Here is a 20,076-nt window from a genome sequence, read left to right on the forward strand (position 1 = left end):
CCTTTTTCCTGGCCACTCTTCCATAGAGCCCCACTCTGTGGAGTGTACAGCTTAAAGCTCATAGGCAACGGTTTTAATTTTATGCACATTTGAAACTTTATATGTTAAAAAAACCCTCTGTAATTTTCTTCTGGTCCCAAGAAGTATTGTTAATAAGTAATAATTAAAATAAGTTAGCGCGGATCGTGGTGAATTTCTGTTCGGCTATTTTCGTGACCACTCGGGACGTGACATCATTTAAGACAAACAAACGACTTGAGTTGAGTCCACTTCCGTTTACTTACATTGCCGTTTGGCTTGAGTGCAGAAGTGCGTTCAGGAATTTCCAAAGAAAAAACATGCCTTATTGTTGTGCAGTGAACTGTAATAATGGGACCGGTTCAGGAAGAAGTTTTTACCTTTTTCAGAGAGCGGAGAAGAGGCAGAGAGAGTGGATTGGCTTTTTCCGAAAAAGGAGAAGAGGCGGAGCGAGTGGGTTGGCTTTTTCCGAAAGAGGAGAAGAGGCGGAGCGAGAGGGTTGGCTTTTTCCGAAAGAGGAGAAGAGACGGAGCGAGTGGGTTAGCTTTTTCTGAAAAAGGAGAAGAGATGGAGCAAGTGGGTTGGCTTTTTCCGAAAGAGGAGATGAGGCGGAGAGAGTGAATTGTGCGCATGAAGCCAGAGGGTTTTTTTTTCCAGAAGAGGAGAAGAGGCAGAGAGAGTGGATTGTGCACGTGAAACAAAATCAAGCAGTCAAAGAAGAAACGGAGCAGCAATGCTCAAACAAAAAGGAGAAGATTGGAGGTAAACATTTTTACTTTTGCTTGCAATTGACAAGTCAAGAATCCTGAGGGATCCTGTACAATCATTGTGGAAATGAGACAAAGGGATATTTCCTTGCTTAGAGTTGGCTATAAATAGTATAATGCAGTGGATGGCAGGCTAATGTGGCCTACCGGCGCGCTGTCCAGTAATCGTTCCCTATATCCACTAGGGAGGGCGGTTTAATTATTCTTCAAAAGGGCTCTTATTTAGTATTATGACGAAAGTAAGAATTTATCATAATTACCAGGATAAATCGTTTGGGCGCGAGTCTTGTTGAGGTCCGGGGTCACCGCGATCAGAGTCGGCCGAGTCGCTGTCCGATTCCGAGGCCGCACGGTCAAACCAGTGAGCCACATTCACCGATTGCTTCCCAACGGCCCTCGGTTCATACATATACGGTTTCACCTCTCGATATTCAATTTGGAGAGTTTCTACTTCAAAATCGCTCTCGCTTTCAGACATTTTACACAACCTCTCACGACCAAAGTCCGTACACGTGTGCTCGGTTTGCAAGTAAACACAGAACTGCTCCTGGTCTGTTTGGCTTAAATGACGTCACGATGACGGTCTCCTTTTATTTATTTATTTATTTATTTATTATTATTATTATTATTATTATTTTTAATTTCTTTTTAATTTAATTTAATTTTTTATTTTTATTTTTTAATTTTTTTAAAAATTGGATTTCATCTACTCACTTTACACAGTACAATAATAAAAACACAAGACAGAGACATACAATAAATAACTAACAAAACTTAAATATGTGCGTAGATGAGGGGCGAACCAATGGACTCAAGGTCCCATAAGGTAAGCCCCATTTACAAAACACAAAGAGAAAAAAAAAACCCAACCCCCCCCCAAACAAAAAAAAAATTATATACACTACAAAAAATACAACATAACACGCGCAGCAATTAATTCTATGTATTGATCTGCAGTATGGGCATATGGTTTTCCAGGAGCGTACACGCTGGGGGTCAAAAACAGATTTTAATTTTTCAAGATAGTGAACTCTAACACAGTCTTTAAAAAGAAGGTAGCTTCCAGATTGTCTAATTCATCCTGGTGATGAAAGTGCGCATAAGTGAGATGTAAACAAACTTTCGGACGTTGGGCAAAACAGTATATTTTAACCGTTTTATTCAATTTTAGGGTGCAAATTAGACACTAGGAAGATTGAATTCACTTTTTGGGTCGTTCTTCTCGACAATAAAGTTGATATTCTACGTTTCACCTCTGACCATTGCCTATGACCTTTAAAGTGGTCCTATGGACAGATCCTCCCATCTCCGCTGTGGATCTTTGCAGATCCTTCAGTGTTATCTTTGATGTCTTTGTTGCATCTCTGATTAATGCGCTCCTTGCCCGGTCTGTGAGTTTTGGTGGGTGGCCTTCTCTTGTCAGGTTTGTAGTGGTGCCATATTCTTTCCATTTTGCTATAATGGATTTAATGGTGCTCCCTGGGATATTCAAAGTTTGGGATATTTATTTATTTATTTATTTATTTACTATTTTAATTTTTTTTATAACCCAACCCTGATCTATACTTCTTCACAACTTTGACCTGTTTGGAGGCTCCTTGGTTTTCGTGTTGCAGAGTCAGGGTCCTTCCAGAACAGGTTGATTTATACAGACACCATGTGACAGATCATGTGACACTTTGATTACACACAGGTGGATCTTAATCAATTAATTATGTGACTTATGAAGTGAATTGGTTGGATCAGATCTTATTTAGGGGTTTCATACGAAAGGGGGTGAATACTTATGCACACTCCAGATTTCTGTTTTTTCATCTTTTTATTGTTTGTGTCACAATAAAACAACAATTTTCACCTTTAAAGTGGTCGGCATGTTGTGTAAATCAAATGGTGCTAACCCTCCAAAAATCCATTTTAATTCCAGCTTGTAATGCAACAAAACAGGACGAGGGGGATGAATACTTTTGCAAGGCACTGTGTGTATAATTTCTGTTTGAAACATTTCAGAAATTTAAAACCTTCTGTTTATTTCCAGTTTTAAATGGGGGGAGAGAATCATTTTCAATGTGGCTTCATATTTTTGGACCTCAGGTTTTCATGTGACACACACACACATGCACACACACAGTATACACTACCGTTCAAAAGTTTGGGGTCACTTTGAAATGTCCTTATTTTTGAAAGAAAAGCACTGTTCTTTTCAATGAAGATCACTTTAAACTAATCAGAAATCCACTCTATACATTGCTAATGTGGTAAATGACTATTCTAGCTGCAAATGTCTGGTTTTTGGTGCAATATCTCCATAGGTGTATAGAGGCCCATTTCCAGCAACTCTCACTCCAGTGTTCTAATGGTACAATGTGTTTGCTCATTGCCTCAGAAGGCTAATGGATGATTAGAAAACCCTTGTACAATCATGTTAGCACAGCTGAAAACAGTTGAGCTCTTTAGAGAAGCTATAAAACTGACCTTCCTTTGAGCAGATTGAGTTTCTGGAGCATCACATTTGTGGGGTCGATTAAATGCTCAAAATGGCCAGAAAAATGTCTTCTATTCATTTTACAACTTATGGTGGGAAATAAAAGTGTGACTTTTCATGGAAAACACAAAATTGTCTGGGTGACCCCAAACTTTTGAACGGTAGTGTGTATTGATGATATCTGTGCAGCTGTAATAATCACAATCCTGATTATTCTATCCACATTGACTGGATATGCGCAATCACACGCTCTGATTGGCTACTCTACTACTAGGATATCAGCTCATATACCGTGAGTCGAGAAAAACGAAATGGTGGAGCATGTTGCTGAGCCAACCGAGGCTGAAATAAAAACTCTACTCGAAAACAAAATCCCCAAAAAAGCAACAAAATATGGAATAAAAGTATTTGATGGTAAGAACATATATCTTTTTTTTTTGTAAATTTTTTTTTGTATTTTTCAAGATTTATCACATTTTTCACAAATTGCTCCCGTCATTTCGCCAGTTTGTTTGCATTCTAAGCGGAAATGATTTTGTTAGATGTTTTGTATCAAGTTTTCATCTCTAGCCGCTTTATCCTTCTACAGGGTCGCAGGCAAGCTGGATCCTATCCCAGCTGACTACGGGCGAAAGGCGGGGTTCACCCTGGACAAGTCGCCAGGTCATCACAGGGCTGACACATAGACACAGACAACCATTCACACTCACATTCACACCTACGCTCAATTTAGAGTCACCAGTTAACCTAACCTGCATGTCTTTGGACTGTGGGGGAAACCGGAGCACCCGGAGGAAACCCACGCGGACACGGGGAGAACATGCAAACTCCGCACAGAAAGGCCCTCGCCGGCCCCGGGGCTCGAACCCGAACCTTCTTGCTGTGAGGCGACAGCGCTAACCACTACACCACCGTGCCGCCCCATTTCAAGTTTTCATTTATTGAATTTACAAAAAATAAAAATGCTTGGTTTCTCAAAATCCAGTGAATGTGGATAGAATAAAAGTTATTCCACTGGATCTCCTCGTACATGGCTTACAGCGCGATCAGCTCATGTATGACTTGATTTCCTGGAATAATGGTTAAAGTTTGCTCCAGGAATTTTACAGCAGTTCTGAAAGGAATTCTCTGGATCTAATGAACAGTGAGAACATGGTGTCCTCCTCATTCTATTTTCTGTCCTGAAGCTTCTGGAGTCACAAACCTGGGTATAAATAATCAGGATCAGATATTGACGTGACATGATTGTGTATATATCTAGATGACGGATTTCTGGAGCTTGGCACATCGTTCGTCAGACGTTGAGGTTTTCTGAGAACACAGCCTTCCTCTGAAGGACTGAGGGGGAGTGTTCACATGGCATGTGTAGCTCAGCAACTCCTTTTTATTTTTTCTCTCCCCCCCCCCTTCCTGGGGTCTGTTTCTCTATAAAAGGTGCTGAACGCCGAGCACATCGTCAGTGGGAATAAGAAAGTCCTGCAGCCTGTGGAGCTCCTCAAACCTGCTGGAGTAAAAAAAGCCAAGAAGGAAGATTTCAAACGAGACGGAGTGATTAATCAACATCGGAGAAGAGACACTGGAATTCTTGGAGGATAAACACGCTTGGTAATGTCACATATACTTGTTGCATGCTTTGGATGTCAAGTGTGTGTGTTAAGTGCTTTAATGCATGCAGGATTGTTCTAGGTGAGTTGGACAGCTGTGTGATGCCACTTGTGAAGCAAGGATGAGACTCGATACTTTCTGAGCCCAAAAAAAAGAGACAGAAAGGAGACGGCGGAGAAAGGCGGGGGTGGGTGGCTGCACTGGTTTGCTGGTCGTGCGGTTAGACGTGTAATGAAAGTCTCAGGTATTTCAGTGTCAGCACTCGCCCCATGCTGCTGGAGCACATGCAGGAACAATTACTGCTTTTTTTTTTTTTTTTTTGGGGTGTTGAAAGCCACATTCTAGTGTTTACTGGAGACATTTTTATTTGTGAAATTTCCTCTTAGAGAGCACATTTTAATTATGTTCATATTGTTCTGGCTTTAAATGATTCACATGAATTTTAAAAAATGATGACTTCAGAACACACTTTGAGAACCACTGGTAGAAGACGACTTGTTTAAGTCTGGTTGAGGGTTTAGGATGCATGGTCAAGGGTTTTTTTTTTCTTTGAGAGAGGAGAGAAACTCCGAGTCAGGAGAGGACAGCGATGGAAAGGGGTGTGGTGGTCTGGCTTTCACAGAGGACTGTAGCTGGAGCCGTGACAGTGTGTTCACATAGCTGAGGTGTCAGACCTCAAACCTGTGGAAAAAGCGCAAGAGAGATGGAGGGGAAGGACTTTGGCTCCGTCCTGTCTCTCTCGTCTCGGCTTTATACTCCGAGCTGCATACTGATGGAGTGCTGTTTGACTAGCAGGCCCTGTGACGGATGTGTGGTCCAGCGACGACACGTGATGCTTCTTCCTGAAACGCTTCTCTAGAAAGACTTTATTCATCTCTCTCTGTTTGGACTCCTGTAGCACCAAGGTCTTTAAACTGTACTTCAGACATCATTTAGAAGCTGAGGAGCTTCATGCTGAATGCAAAAGTCTGTGTGTGGTTCTACACTTCTGTTATCACACTCGAACGTTAATCTCGGTTCAGTCTGAAGACATGAAAAGTATAGAACAAGGTAAAACTCTCGATCGGTTTCCCGTCCGCAGCTGATGAGTCGATGTGAATCAGGAAAAAAAAAATGTCCTTCACACATTCGGTCCAGTAAATGTTGATGTTTCACAGAGCTGAGAAAAGAAAAAAGATGGCATGAGGTTTCTCCAACAGTGAGAAGTTAAAAAAAAAAATAAATCAGGATTGAATGCACAAAGACCAACACGAGAAAAAACCCCAAAACAAAACAGGAGACCTGAAGAAGTTTAAATCACATTAATATATTACGCTTAATATTTATAATTATAGGCGGCACGGTGGTGTAGTGGTTAGCGCTGTCGCCTCACAGCAAGAAGGTCCTGGGTTCGAGCCCCGGGGCCGGCGAGGGCCTTTCTGTGTGGAGTTTGCATGTTCTCCCCGTGTCCGTGTGGGTTTCCTCCGGGTGCTCCGGTTTCCCCCACAGTCCAAAGACATGCAGGTTAGGTTAACTGGTGACTCTAAATTGAGCGTAGGTGTGAATGTGAGTGTGAATGGTTGTCTGTGTCTATGTGTCAGCCCTGTGATGACCTGGCGACTTGTCCAGGGTGTACCCCGCCTTTCGCCCGTAGTCAGCTGGGATAGGCTCCAGCTTGCCTGCGACCCTGTAGAAGGATAAAGCGGCTTGAGATAATGAGATGAGATGAGATTTATAATTATACTAAAATAAAACTTGTATGAAATACCCCTTTTGTATGGTTTGAAGTAAGGGTGCACAAACTTTTGCACTCAACTCTATTTGCAGCATTTTTCTAATTATTGTGCGTATCAGGTGTCCGTGCGTCTATAACTTGATGTTAAATTTTCCCAGACTTTGTTGGATTTAAAAATGATTGGTTATAAAAGGGTCTCCATGTGAAAACGTGTACCACGCCCCCCACAATCCAATAATTCTCCTTAAACGAATCGAGCGATTTTGAACTTGTCGTAATTATCATATTGGGCAGTGCAGTGGTGCTCCGGTTTCCTCCCACAGTTCAAAGACATGCACATTCAGTAAAAATGCCCAGCCCCTGGGGCTGCCCGAGCCTGTGCCAGTTTGTGCCAGTCCCAGGATAGATTGGGGAGGGCTGCATCAGGTGGAGGAACCCACGCCAAATCAAACATGCGGATTGTAAATAGGGAAGGATGATCCGCTGTGGCAACCCCTAACGGGAACAGCTGGAAGAGGAGGAGGTAATTATAATCTGATCAGAGGCAGGTTGGAGGAAGCGGGGATGATGGAAGGGAACTGACAGGAAGCAGTGAGCGGAAGCTGATGGAGCTCAGCTTCATCTCCTCTGCACTGATGCGTGTGGTTTTGTGGCCTCAGCAGTGAGAACTGCATCAGAAAAGGAAACGCTTTGGGTGGTGAAAGACCCCGAGTTCTGCACTCTCTGCAGAGGCTTTCTTTTCTTTTTGCAGAGGCTTTCTTTTCTTTTTGCAGAGGCTTTCTTTTCTTTTTTGTAGAGGCTTTCTTTTCTTTTTGTAGAGGCTTTCTTTTCTTTTTGCAGAGGCTTTCTTTTCTTTTTGCAGAGGCTTTCTTTTCTTTTTGCAGAGGCTTTCTTTTCTTTTTTGTAGTGGCTTTCTTTTCTTTTTTGCAGAGGCTTTCTTTTCTTTTTGCAGAGGCTTTCTTTTCTTTTTTGTAGTGGCTTTCTTTTCTTTTTGTAGAGGCTTTCTTTTCTTTTTGCAGAGGCTTTCTTTTCTTTTTTGTAGAGGCTTTCTTTTCTTTTTGCAGAGGCTTTTTTTCTTTTTTGTAGAGGCTTTCTTTTCTTTTTGTAGAGGCTTTCTTTTCTTTTTGTAGAGGCTTTCTTTTCTTTTTTGTAGAGGCTTTCTTTTCTTTTTGTAGAGGCTTTCTTTTCTTTTTTGCAGAGGCTTTCTTTTCTTTTTTGCAGAGGCTTTCTTTTCTTTTTTGTAGAGGCTTTCTTTTCTTTTTTGTAGAGGCTTTCTTTTCTTTTTGCAGAGGCTTTCTTTTCTTTTTGCAGAGGCTTTCTTTTCTTTTTGCAGAGGCTTTCTTTTCTTTTTGCAGAGGCTTTCTTTTCTTTTTTTGTAGAGGCTTTCTTTTCTTTTTTGCAGAGGCTTTCTTTTCTTTTTTGCAGAGGCTTTCTTTTCTTTTTTGTAGAGGCTTTCTTTTCTTTTTGTAGATGTTTTCTTTCTGTTGAGGCTTTCTTTTCTTTTTGTAGAAGTTTTCTTTTATGTAGAGGTTTTCTTTCTTTCTTTCTTTCTTTCTTTCTTTCTTTCTTTCTTTCTTTCTTTCTTTCTTTCTTTCTTTCTTTTATGCAGAGGCTTTCTTTTATTTTTGTAGAGGCTTTCTTTCTTTTATGTAGAGGTTTTCTTTCTTTTCTTTTTGTAGAAGTTTTCTTTTGTTGAGGCTTTCTTTCCTTTCTTTTTCTTTTGTAGAAGTTTTCTTTTATGTAGTCTTTCTTTCTTTCTTTCTTTCTTTCTTTCTTTCTTTCTTTCTTTCTTTCTTTCTTTCTTTCTTGTAGAAGTTTTCTTTTATGTAGAGGCTTTTTCTTTCTATCTTTTTGTAGACTCTTTTCTTTTCGTAGAAGTTTTCTTTTTGTAGGGTTTCTTTTATGTAGAGGCTTTCTTTTTCTTTTTTTGTAGAGTTTCTTTCTTTCTGTAGACCTTCTTTTTTGGAGAGGCTTTCTTTTTTTCTTTTTGTAGTCTTCTTTTTCTAGAGGCTTTTCCAGCATAGAGGCTTTAATTTTTTATTGAATTTCTTTGTAAATTTTCTATCAATCTATCCATCTTTTTGTCACTGATCTTTCCAAAACCAAATTATCACATCAGGTGGTTCAGTGAGCTTGTGTTTGTTTCTGGGAAGCGTATGACTGACGAATGTGTTGCATTTCCCCCCCATCGTTCTGCTCCTTACAGAATCCCTGCTCTGTTTTCAGATCAGTGTCCGTCTGTAGTTTAGTGACCCATCTGTGAAATTCCACCATCACTAAACCCAACACCCTCCCGCTGCCATGTTGAGACTGCTCTCCCTCGCCCTGCTGCTAGTGGCCACTCATCCGTCCTCCAGCCTCTTCCTGCCCGACTCTCCTGAGCTTCGGCGGCTGCTGAGTCGCTATGAGGACGAGCTGCAGGTCAACGTCACGGCGTCGACGCCAGGCTTGCGTACACGCCGCTCCATACCGTGGTCAGACCGTGAGGAGATCCTTCTTCTGCACAACAAACTCAGAGGCGGCGTTTATCCAACCGCCTCGAACATGGAGTACATGGTAAGGACACACAAAGTGGGAAAAGTGGTACAAGTGACTCATCTGACAACATGATGGTGTATCAGAGATAACTTGAGATGAACATGACCCAAACTGTAGCACAACATGGACAGCATCCAGTGTGGTTTTGACGTCAGCTATTAGCGTCGGCTTTCTAAACACGGCGCTGAATCATAAACAGAATGAAAGCAGTCTCATACGGGCTGCTTTCTGAGTCAGACCTCTGAGGGCGATGACTCTCAGAAAATCTCTTGAGAATTTTACATGACGATCAGCTGCTTATATCTTACTTTATTGGCCTTATAAATCTGCTCCAGGAGTCACTGTGGAGATATTTGTAGCTACATGATGACAGGGAAAGCAAAAGAATTGGCATGAAGGAAATCCTCCCTGTAAAGTAACCTGCGCTATATCCAGTAGGTCTCGTGTGTGTGTGTGTGTGTGTGTGTGTGTTTACTCACTCCAATCACACTTATAATCCAAGTCTAAGGGCAGCTGTTTGGTGTGGTTTATATAGTAGATGCTTCAAATACATGACTTTATAATACAAATTGAAAGCTGCAGCCTTTCCACAGGAACAGTAAACGTGTTTGAAAGAGACAGGCTCAAGAGAAAAAAACTTTCCCAAACTCCTGTTCTGGAATTTTCTCCATTTTCCAACACTGGAGCAATACGGTATAAAGTTGTTTGGTTATGTTGGACTTTCCTGAAGGTTTTATCTCCACTGCTAACATGTGACGACCTCATTTAGAAATGTATTTTGAAGAATTTATGAAAACATTCCATATAATTAATTATTCCTGACCTTCAACAGCTGCCCTTAGACATCCATTATCAGTAGGGTTGGAGTAAACACACATTCTGAACTTGGCTCATGGCAAAGAAACGTGTCAAATTATTCTCATGATGAATCAAAATGCACTCGAGATACAGCAGATAAAAGTTTGATTGAAAACACTGTCGTATTCCTTTAATGTCGAAACAATGCTTTACGTCTTTCTGTTTTTTTTTTTGTTTGTTTAATTTGATGTTCATTAAAGCTGTGATCTGGGTTACGTCATGTATGTTCATGTCAACAAATATAAGCTTGACATCAGGTCAGGAGCCTGAGGAAAAAATGTAACTAGTCTTAAAATATCAAATTTTTTTTGTTCAAGGTTTGTAAACCGAACACATTTCCTTTCTCTTTTCTTCCCTTATAGATAAAAAAGGAAAGAAAGAAAGAAAGAAAGAAAGACAGCCACCAGATTTTTTTCCCCCCTGAATTTTAGCTCAAATCAGTGTATTTGCAAAACGATGCTTGGACCCCTATCGATCGCTGCTTGCAGAGTTCATATTCCCACGAGCAGCGATCAATAGGGGTCCAAGCATGGCGATTTTGAATTAAAATTAGTGTTTGGTTTTAAAAATATCCAGTTCTGGTGTAATTAAGTGTAATTTAGTATTTAAAAAGTATGTCAAAGTTAGAAAAATAAATCTATTAAGAAAGGATTGTGTTATTGGTTGACGCCGATATAATTGCTACCTAATTAATTTTTAAAAGCCTTATTAATGAAGATATTGTGTAAAAATAAATGTAGTCAGGTGTTTCTTGGTAAATGGGCTTTATTCTAGAGTGCGTGATTTAGGAGTTTTGGAGCAAGTCCAGCCATACGGGATAGGGGTTATAGAGTGTGTGTGTGTGTGTGTGTGAGACACCGCATTGGAAATTTACTGAGATTCCTGCATAGCTTTCCTCAGATGAACAAGTGTATGGTGTATGAGACTTCGTCCACTGTGTGTATGTTTGTGTGTATCCATGAAAGAGATGGAAACCTTCTCCCGTCCTTCTCAGGTGGAGAAATAAGCCGGAGGAATGTGTTTCATTTCACCCCAATTGCTGAGTGTGTACAGTGGACCAGAGCCAAACTCTGATGTCTGTGTGTTTTCCTGTTTCGGTCCGATTTCCCTTCGCGTTAGTGTTTGCTTTCTTGGCACGACAGAATGAAATCGAATATTTGATCAAAATGTTAAAGAAGAACTGAAGGCAATTTTTTTTATTATCAAAATTCTATTTCTCATTTTATTAAATATCGGAATGCATTTTTGATCGCTATTTTGTCACTGCTATAGCAAGTTATGAATGTTTGAAATATGCTCTGTAATATATCAGTCCGTATGTCAAAGCGATGGCCGTAAACGAGATTCGTTGAGACCTGTGCGAGACATCGTAGGACGGAAGTAAAACGTACAGCGGAAATCAAAGTGACCAACATCTGCCAACGTTGTCAAAAGACCAGTGTTGTGCATGAACGCGTTCAAAAGAACGCGTTCACTGAACACGCTCGTTTCTCCATGAACTTTGAACTGAACGCAACAACTTTGTAATGAAAGAACTTGAACGTGAATTCGTTCAAATTATGCGACATGAACGACAAACATGAAGATGAACGAAACATGAAACCTGATGAATCGAGTGGCACGTCTACTTGCAAGATATTTTACGTTCTACTACTTCACTGTCAGTCTGATGTTGTCACTCACTGCCCTGAGGTGCCGCGTGTGTGCAATGCATCATGGATAATGTAGTGTGAAGCCGGAGATAGTGGATGGCTCTATGATTTGGCTCCATACTACGTTACCCATGATGCAGCAGAGCAGAGTAGGCGTAACCCAGCGTTCCCTAGCTACAGGCAGCAGACAGCGCGCACACCACAGCCGGCGCACACTCACAGCAACATGGCCAGTGAAAGTTCAAGTAGCCGCACGGAGAACACAGATGAGTACAATGCCAAATAATTTTAGAAATTTGATTGTTGTGTGCATACACAGATGTGTACTGAAGAATGAGGCTATCTGAAGTTTTCCTGTTTTGTATTTTGAGAAATAAAAAGCCCTTGAGCATGCATCCCTCTGTCTGATCAATATAGTTGATATGGTCAATGCTGTTGATATAGATCTTAAAATATCACTCCTTCAGTGTATATACATATTGGCAGTCATCTTTTTAGAAACACACACATTTATGAGGAAGTCTAGTTGTCGTTTATTAGAAGTTACTGTTAGTTGAAACTGAAAGCATTTGTTTGAAGTCACGTGTAACGTTTTGGTAGCAGTGGTTGAGTCAGTGAAGAAATCAAAATATTTTGTCCTTTTTTCCATATATAGTATGTATAATAACTTCCATTTTGTGTGATAGAATATAATATCTATAATGTGAGTAGTTTTGAGCTAGAATGTAGCATATGATTTTAGTCTTTATTTTTATATCCCACCTAAAAGTAAAATGAACTGAACTTTGAACTAGTTCAGAATTTGAACTATGAACGTGAACAGTTCACTTTTAACATGTTTGAACTGAACTTGAACTAGTTCAAAAAAAGTGTGAACTTGCACAACACTGCAAAAGACGCGCGCACCCTCTTTCGAATGCTGATGTAATCAAGCCGGAAGTTTTGTTTGTTTTGATAGCAATCAGGAAAGTTTGAAAAAAGTCGGCAGTAATCGTCATTTAAACTCGTTTTTGTGCAATACTTCGTTTGGAAAACAGTTTTCAAAATAGCGGCACTGACACCTGGCTGACACTTCACGTTTCGAAGTCTCGCACAAGTCTCGTGAAGATCGTGCGGATAAGCGACGCCTGCCGTGGACCAAATGAACTAAATTCAGCACGGCTAAAAACCGAATCGGCCGATAAGTATAATATTTAATTGCAATTAGTTCCCAATACGAGTCACGATATAAGGTTACTAAAACCGAAATGTAATTGAATAACACGTTAATTAAGAAAGAAAGCAAGTTTAAAAATGACTTCAGTTCTCCTTTAAGTGTATGTCAGCGTTGTGTGTATCTATATTGTACGTCTAATGCAAGATCCGAATAATAACACTAACAGTGCTTGAAATGATGTAATTAAGGCTGAAATCATCATATTTGAAGTCTAATTCTTTAATTGAAATATGACTTGCAGTTGATCGAATTTGTTGCGCTGTTGGAAAAATAAGTATTCAATCATAATTAACGATTATTCTCTGAAGGCGAAGTCGAGGTTATTATTCCCCGATATTCACTGAGGCTGAGGTGGATAATTGTTTTAGTATCAATACACAGGTGATTTAATTTTAAAAAATTATTTATTTCAAACTTCAAAAGCAGCATGCACATGTAATAACGGCGAGGTGCAGATGTGTCTCACTTATCTACGCTGAGTCACATAAAATACGTTGCTTTGAAATCGATAAAATAAATCACAACCCCATTTTACCTTTGAATAGTTTTAGACCAAACTTCGGAGCATCTTTAGTCCTTTTAGGAACAGCGTTTTCTTTCATCATTTATAATTCTTCCTCACTTACGGCAATGAAGCGATTGGACGCCGTTTTGCCGAGTCGCTCGAGGTGATTATCAAGAAATAGTCCGAATTTCTCGACAAATCAGAATTACTATGCATGATTCCCTATAATCATCTGTGTATTTATGCAACATTTTTTCCACAACCTTAATGATCATGTTCTTGTATCATGCAGTTTGTATCTAGCATGGTGCAGTTACAGTATAATTAATGCGATGCTGGCATTTTATTTATTTTTAGCTGTATTTATACTTATTCACGAGTCTGTTTATTATTTTCTATATAATTTTTTTCTAAAATTGAATTTTAAATGCATTTTTAGATGCTATCTTTTTTTGAAATCGTATTTTGTCCAATTTTATTTATTTACAAATGATAAGGAATATTGGTGAAATCACATTTAAATATCTTAAAAATCACAAATTTCTCCTAGGGGTGTACAAACATTTGCACTTTAATGGTTTTTGTTTTCTTTTACTGCACTTTATTTTTTTTTTACAAATGTTTCTATTGTACTTGTAAATACTGTAATCAATTTCTTTTGATTTTACATAATTTATTTACTGTGTGTGTGTGAAGATATGGGATGATGAACTGGAGCGTTCTGCTACGTACTGGGCTGAACAGTGTCAGTGGGACCACGGACCCCATGACCTACTTATGTCTATTGGACAGAATCTGGCAGTGCACTGGGGCAGGTATGTACATGTGCACACACACACACACACACACACACACACACACACACACACTTTGCAGAGTGATACACTTCACTACCGTTTGACTTCTCTGTGACAAAGTACAAGAAGAGACAGATTTGCATTTTTACCACTGCGCTGTTAAATTCTGGACTCTGATTGGTCAAAAGGTGTTGATTAATTTTCTATAACGGCAGCTCTGACAGTGGTGCAGCTGCAAATCACAGGTCGATCTCTCTCTATTAATGCACTCGTTCTAGTACGTTATCGTTTCTATAGTAACCGCTCATTCACAGGGACCTGTATACCGGACGCTCCACTAATAATAGATCTGTAGCCGTTGATCTGTAAGAAACGTTTGTTGAACATTTATGGAAGGAGTCAACAGTGTCGGCGCTTTGTCACAGTCAGAGGTAAATCTGGAACTTGAAGTTTTCCAGCATCTTCAGGACAGAGGAGGAGTTTGTTTTGTAGATGCTGGTGAGGGAACGACGCTGGTGTTTATAGCTGCTAGAACGTTAGTCAGTGTCGTGATCTCTGGGCTTGTTTCGTTTTCCTGTTTTGTGTTGGCTCCTCCCACCTGCTTACCTGAGGCCTGTCTGACTCTCGATATCAGATCGATTAGGTAGATACCAGAGCGGAGAAGGGGACAGGTGGCTGCTGGCCTTTTTGGTTTGTGGGATTTTTGGTTGCTATTTATTTTTTTACTTGTTTACTTACAGGGCGCTGCACCTTGTGTTCTATTCATCCAGACACTTTCCTTACACGACTGATTCCTGACTATCCACACTGAGGCATTTGCTTATTTTGTTTGCCTTAAAGTGCATATCATGGGTAAATTCAGGAGCAAGATCAATGTAATTCTCCTATTTTATATTAAACTTTGGTCAAATATCTGTCACAGTTTGTGCAATTTTTTTACCTTGCGCAATACCAGAAAAATTCAGTTGAAATCGAGCCATTTGAGGTGAATTGGTCCGCCTCTGAAAAAACTTGGCATTTGGATTTCCTGGCAAACATTGATTTTCATGACGTCGCGTGCGGGACGCCTCCTTCTGAATCCTACGTCAGCGCTGGTTTGTTTATGAGAAAACGACCTGGTGGTTTTCTTCAAATATCTTCAACGTTATCGCGTAATTATTAAAATGGTTAACAGATGTATTGTAGGAGGGTGTAGCAACACCAATCATGATGGGATTAGTACTCATCGTTTCCCAAAAGACCGGACAATGAGAGAGAAATGGGAGCGCTTCGTGCGAGACACCCGGAAGCCGAGGACCAAGCAGAGCCGAGAAAAAGTCCAAGAAAATCGGCAATTCACAAGTTGACTGTTGCCAGGGTAAGAAATAATTCTGACATCTCATTATATTCTTCATCCAAAGGTGAAGTAACATTGCGCTCAGGTGACAATTCCATATTTCAATGCAAAATGGCTGGCTGCTAAACTTGGTCTACACAGGCTGTGCACTGAAACCGTGCAAAGCTCGCGCAGCCTGCTGGCGCTTCCGCAGGTGACGTCACGAATCTGGCTCCAGACTCCGTTGGGATTTTTCCAGACGCGTTTTGTTCTTTTATTTTTTTCTGCTGTAGACAGACGGCCTTGTGCAAAATTACCCTTCTGGATGAGTGTGTAAAGGGACGTACTTTCATATAAAAAAAAAGGAAATTGGTCCAGAATATGCACTTTAAATTTTTTTTTTTCAGTTTTAGGTTTTTTTTTTTTGGTTTATTCCAATAAATCCTTGAGTTTTCTAATTTAAAGACCTGTCCTGTTCTTTTCTTACAGTCTTGAGTCGAGTCGTAACAGGAATTAATTTATTTTGTGAATGATAAATGGATAAAATGCATGGAGTGCAGTGTCATCCTTTCAGAAATAAAAGTTGACTTTTTTTTTCAGAACTGTTAAAATGAATTAAAGCGAGACGGCCTTGTGATTTTCATAAAATCGGTGAAATTTAGTTCCGTCTGAAATGTGGTGATTGTGATATCTGTTTATTTCTGTAATATCTCACAAAATATCAGGCCATTCTGTGGCTGGGAAGTTATTTAATTTGAGGGGATTAAAGCAAATAATGTGCATGAAATCGCTCGCTTGGCGCAGTCAAGCAGGCAGAGGAAGTCCGTGTGCGCATGCGCAGGTTTACCTTCTTCTGCTTTTGGGTTTTACAGCAGCTGGCATCCACAGTGTTGCATTACTGCCATCTACAGGTTTCCCTTTGAGCGTGCACTGACAGTTCCATCATTCTGTCGCTAAACGAACGGCTGATCACACCGAGGTGCTCGCTGAGCGCCGATATTTATTAGTTTGGTCCTGCGTTTCCTTTCCTTTGTATATAACAACGTCTTTTCTGTTACTGTAGTCGCTCTTTCACGTTTCATTCGCACACCCACACACGTCCTCCATTTTTCTCTCCTGTTTCAAATTTGTATCCCACAATGCCTTGAGCGAACGGGGAAAGCCCACCACGTGATGCATGACGCAGTATCTTGTATTGCGTCATGGTGAAGCAGGAAAAAATAGCGGAGAATTTAGGGCCACGTGGAGATAAATTCATTAATTGTTCCATTTTTAAAAAATTAATAAAATTGGAAGTCTGTGATTCAAATTCAGTAGCTTTCAGTCACTAAACAAAAATAATTGGATGTTGGGAAAATTCTTTTTATGACCCACACTTGAAAAATCTGAAATGCGGTACAGCTTTAACGATGCAATGTGTTGAAGTTGATTATTGTCCAATAACAGCATGTCCTTAAGTGTTTTATTCTTCTTGTATGACAAGATACTACAGTTCTGTGACTCTCTCTCTACACACACACACACACACACACACACACACACACACACACACACACACAGTGTTCATTATATAAAATGCGAGAGCTCTTCTATATAAACCAACAGTCTGTGACCACTTTTTCTTGGCTTCTCTTTCTCAGTGCCATTCTTAGTCTCTGCTCTCGTTCCCTCAAACCTTTGTGTCTCTTCTGATGCCAGCAGAAGTTTTTTTTTTCTCTCCCCCCTCAGGACTCCTCAGTGCCGTATAAAGTAATGTTTACAGTGTGTGGAGATGAACGATCGTTCAGGGGAACAAGCGCTATTTACTTTGGATTCAGGGATGAGGACAGATAGAGGATCTGTGTGTGTTTGATGCGTTAGTGTTCTACAGGAGAAAGTGGGTTCAGGAATAGGTTCTTGACTGATTCTCTGTCCTGTCTGTTAGATACCGTTCCCCTGCTTACCACGTCCAGGCCTGGTACGACGAGGTGAAGGACTACACGTACCCATACCCACACGAGTGCAACCCCTGGTGCCCTGATCGCTGCTCTGGACCCATGTGTACACACTACACACAGGTGAGGGGGCGGGTTCTAAACACACGGCTACTTTACAGTCCATAAATCACTGAAAAGTCTGGAGAATGGGTCCGTTTTCACGAAAAGTGCCTTACCTTTCAGCTTTATTGGAGTTACTGTAAAAGATGAACGTAAACCCGGCTCACGCTTTAACACCAACAGCGAACCAACCAAAACCTCTGCTCTTGAGTTATTTAAATGGATTATTCTGAGTAATTATTCCAGATGAAGTGCAGACTGGTTTAACTCTCCTGGTGGTGGTGAAGAGGAAGGTGTTTGTTTTTGCTGCAGCCTCAGAGGCAGAATTTTAACAGAAGCGGAGCTACTTGTGTAACTTGACTCTATGCAACGACAAATATGCAGCGTAATGATGAATTTCCTACTCGTTCCCACGTCACTGTTTTTGGTTCCACTGGAATACTGGCAGAGAGATTCAACATGTTTCCATTCAACATGTCGTAAATCTTCTCATTAACAAGACTTCAGCATTTTGTCCTCCGCTATTATTTTTCTCGTTTTTCAACCAAATTATGACATGAATGTTCAGGAGTGCTCAACGTCACTCAACACTGAACTTTTTTTCAGTTTTAGAAGCTCCACAGTGACCAAAAACTAACAAAACGCAAAGATTTGGAAAAGAAAAAAAACCCACCATGTTCTTTCTGACTTTCAGCTGACTCTGTTATGAATAAAAGAATAATATGTTGCTTTAACAGGATTCTGTGAGGGTGGGGAAAAATCCAGACTTTTTAAAATCCAGACTTTGTTTTTGGTTTATTTGGTCATTTTAACTCCATCTTGAATTGTAAGCTGTGTTTGTGTTCTTGGACTCGATATGTGAGTGAGATTTGAACTGAACATCCGAACATCTTCACTCTTTGCAAAACTCATGTGTGAGAGCCCTGCTGATGAACTGAAATATTTACTATAAATGTAAAATGCCATCATTAAACAAAGTTATTACATCATCTCATCTCATTATCTCTAGCCGCTTTATCCTGTTCTACAGGGTCGCAGGCGAGCTGGAGCCTATCCCAGCTGACTACGGGCGAAAGGCGGGGTACACCCTGGACAAGTCGCCAGGTCATCACAGGGCTGACACATAGACACAGACAACCATTCACACTCACATTCACACCTACGCTCAATTTAGAGTCACCAGTTAACCTAACCTGCATGTCTTTGGACTGTGGGGGAAACCGGAGCACCCGGAGGAAACCCACGCGGGCACGGGGAGAACATGCAAACTCCGCACAGAAAGGCCCTCGCCGATCACGGGGCTCAAACCCGGACCTTCTTGCTGTGAGGCGACAGCGCTAACCACTACACCACCGTGCCGCCCTGTTATTACATCTTGGTTTTAGTAAAATATTCCATTATTTGGTGTAAAGGCGTGGCATCGGAATCTTCCAGCAGCGAGGATTTCCTGATTAAATGATAATGCAAGACTGGAAAATGAATTTGGCAAAACGAATGATTTGTTTTCTCTCCTTGAAAACAGAATAATTAGTGTTTTGAGAATTCCTGGAAGGGTTGAATTACACATTAAACAGCAAGAAGACTTGATTTCAAGTGCATTCAAGTGTGAGAAGAGAAAACGAGACGGTCAATGAGGGCGTCGCTCACTCCGGCCCCGTCTAGTCCAGAAGGAACGATCTAAAGTGCGCAATAAATGTTGCAAGCTATATACACTATATAGAAGCGATATCCACCCTAGGAATCCCGACCTATTTACCAGAAAGAATCCAAAATGGTGAGGAGAAGTGACTTTTGTTGAACTGCTCATTAAGGCTTAATTAGTCCATAACTTCATTAATAATTGTAATGAAGCAAATCTGGGTACAACCCTGATTCCAAAAAAGTTGGGACAAAGTACAAATTGTAAATAAAAACGGAATGCAATGATGTGGAAGTTTCAAAATTCCATATTTTATTCAGAATAGAACATAGATGACATATCAAATGTTTAAACTGAGAAAATGCATCATTTAAAGAGAAAAATTAGGTGATTTTAAATTTCATGACAACAACACATCTCAAAAAAGTTGGGACAAGGCCATGTTTCCCACTGTGAGACATCCCCTTTTCTCTTTACAACAGTCTGTAAACGTCTGGGGACTGAGGAGACAAGTTGCTCAAGTTTAGGGATAGGAATGTTAACCCATTCTTGTCTAATGTAGGATTCGAGTTGCTCAACTGTCTTAGGTCTTTTTTGTCGTATCTTCCGTTTAATGATGCGCCAAATGTTTTCTACGGTTGAAAGATCTGGACTGCAGGCTGGCCAGTTCAGTACCCGGACCCTTCTTCTACGCAGCCATGATGCTGTAATTGATGCAGTATGTGGTTTGGCATTGTCATGTTGGAAAATGCAAGGTCGTCCCTGAAAGAGACGTCGTCTGGATGGGAGCATATGTTGCTCTAGAACCTGGATATACCTTTCAGCATTGATGGTGTCTTTCCAGATGTGTAAGCTGCCCATGCCACATGCACTAATGCAACCCCATACCATCAGAGATGCAGGCTTCTGAACTGAGCGCCGATAACAACTTGGG

General features: G+C 40.5%; 1 protein-coding gene across 1 annotated transcript in view; it reads left to right on the forward strand.

The window, feature by feature from the left end:
- Positions 1 to 4,711: 4,711 nt before the first annotated feature.
- The window catches only part of crispld2 (cysteine-rich secretory protein LCCL domain containing 2), a 55,332-nt gene continuing 39,967 nt past the window's right edge, over positions 4,712 to 20,076 (forward strand). The window contains exons 1-4 of the mRNA XM_060940808.1: positions 4,712 to 4,872; positions 8,813 to 9,142; positions 14,052 to 14,170; positions 17,392 to 17,524. Coding sequence (XP_060796791.1) covers positions 8,888 to 9,142; positions 14,052 to 14,170; positions 17,392 to 17,524 — 507 coding nt within the window. The 5' untranslated portion in view covers positions 4,712 to 4,872; positions 8,813 to 8,887. The remainder of the gene's footprint in view (positions 4,873 to 8,812; positions 9,143 to 14,051; positions 14,171 to 17,391; positions 17,525 to 20,076) is intronic.

This window comes from Neoarius graeffei, chromosome 15 (assembly GCF_027579695.1).
Source record: "Neoarius graeffei isolate fNeoGra1 chromosome 15, fNeoGra1.pri, whole genome shotgun sequence".
Classification (NCBI taxonomy): Eukaryota; Metazoa; Chordata; class Actinopteri; order Siluriformes; family Ariidae; genus Neoarius; species Neoarius graeffei.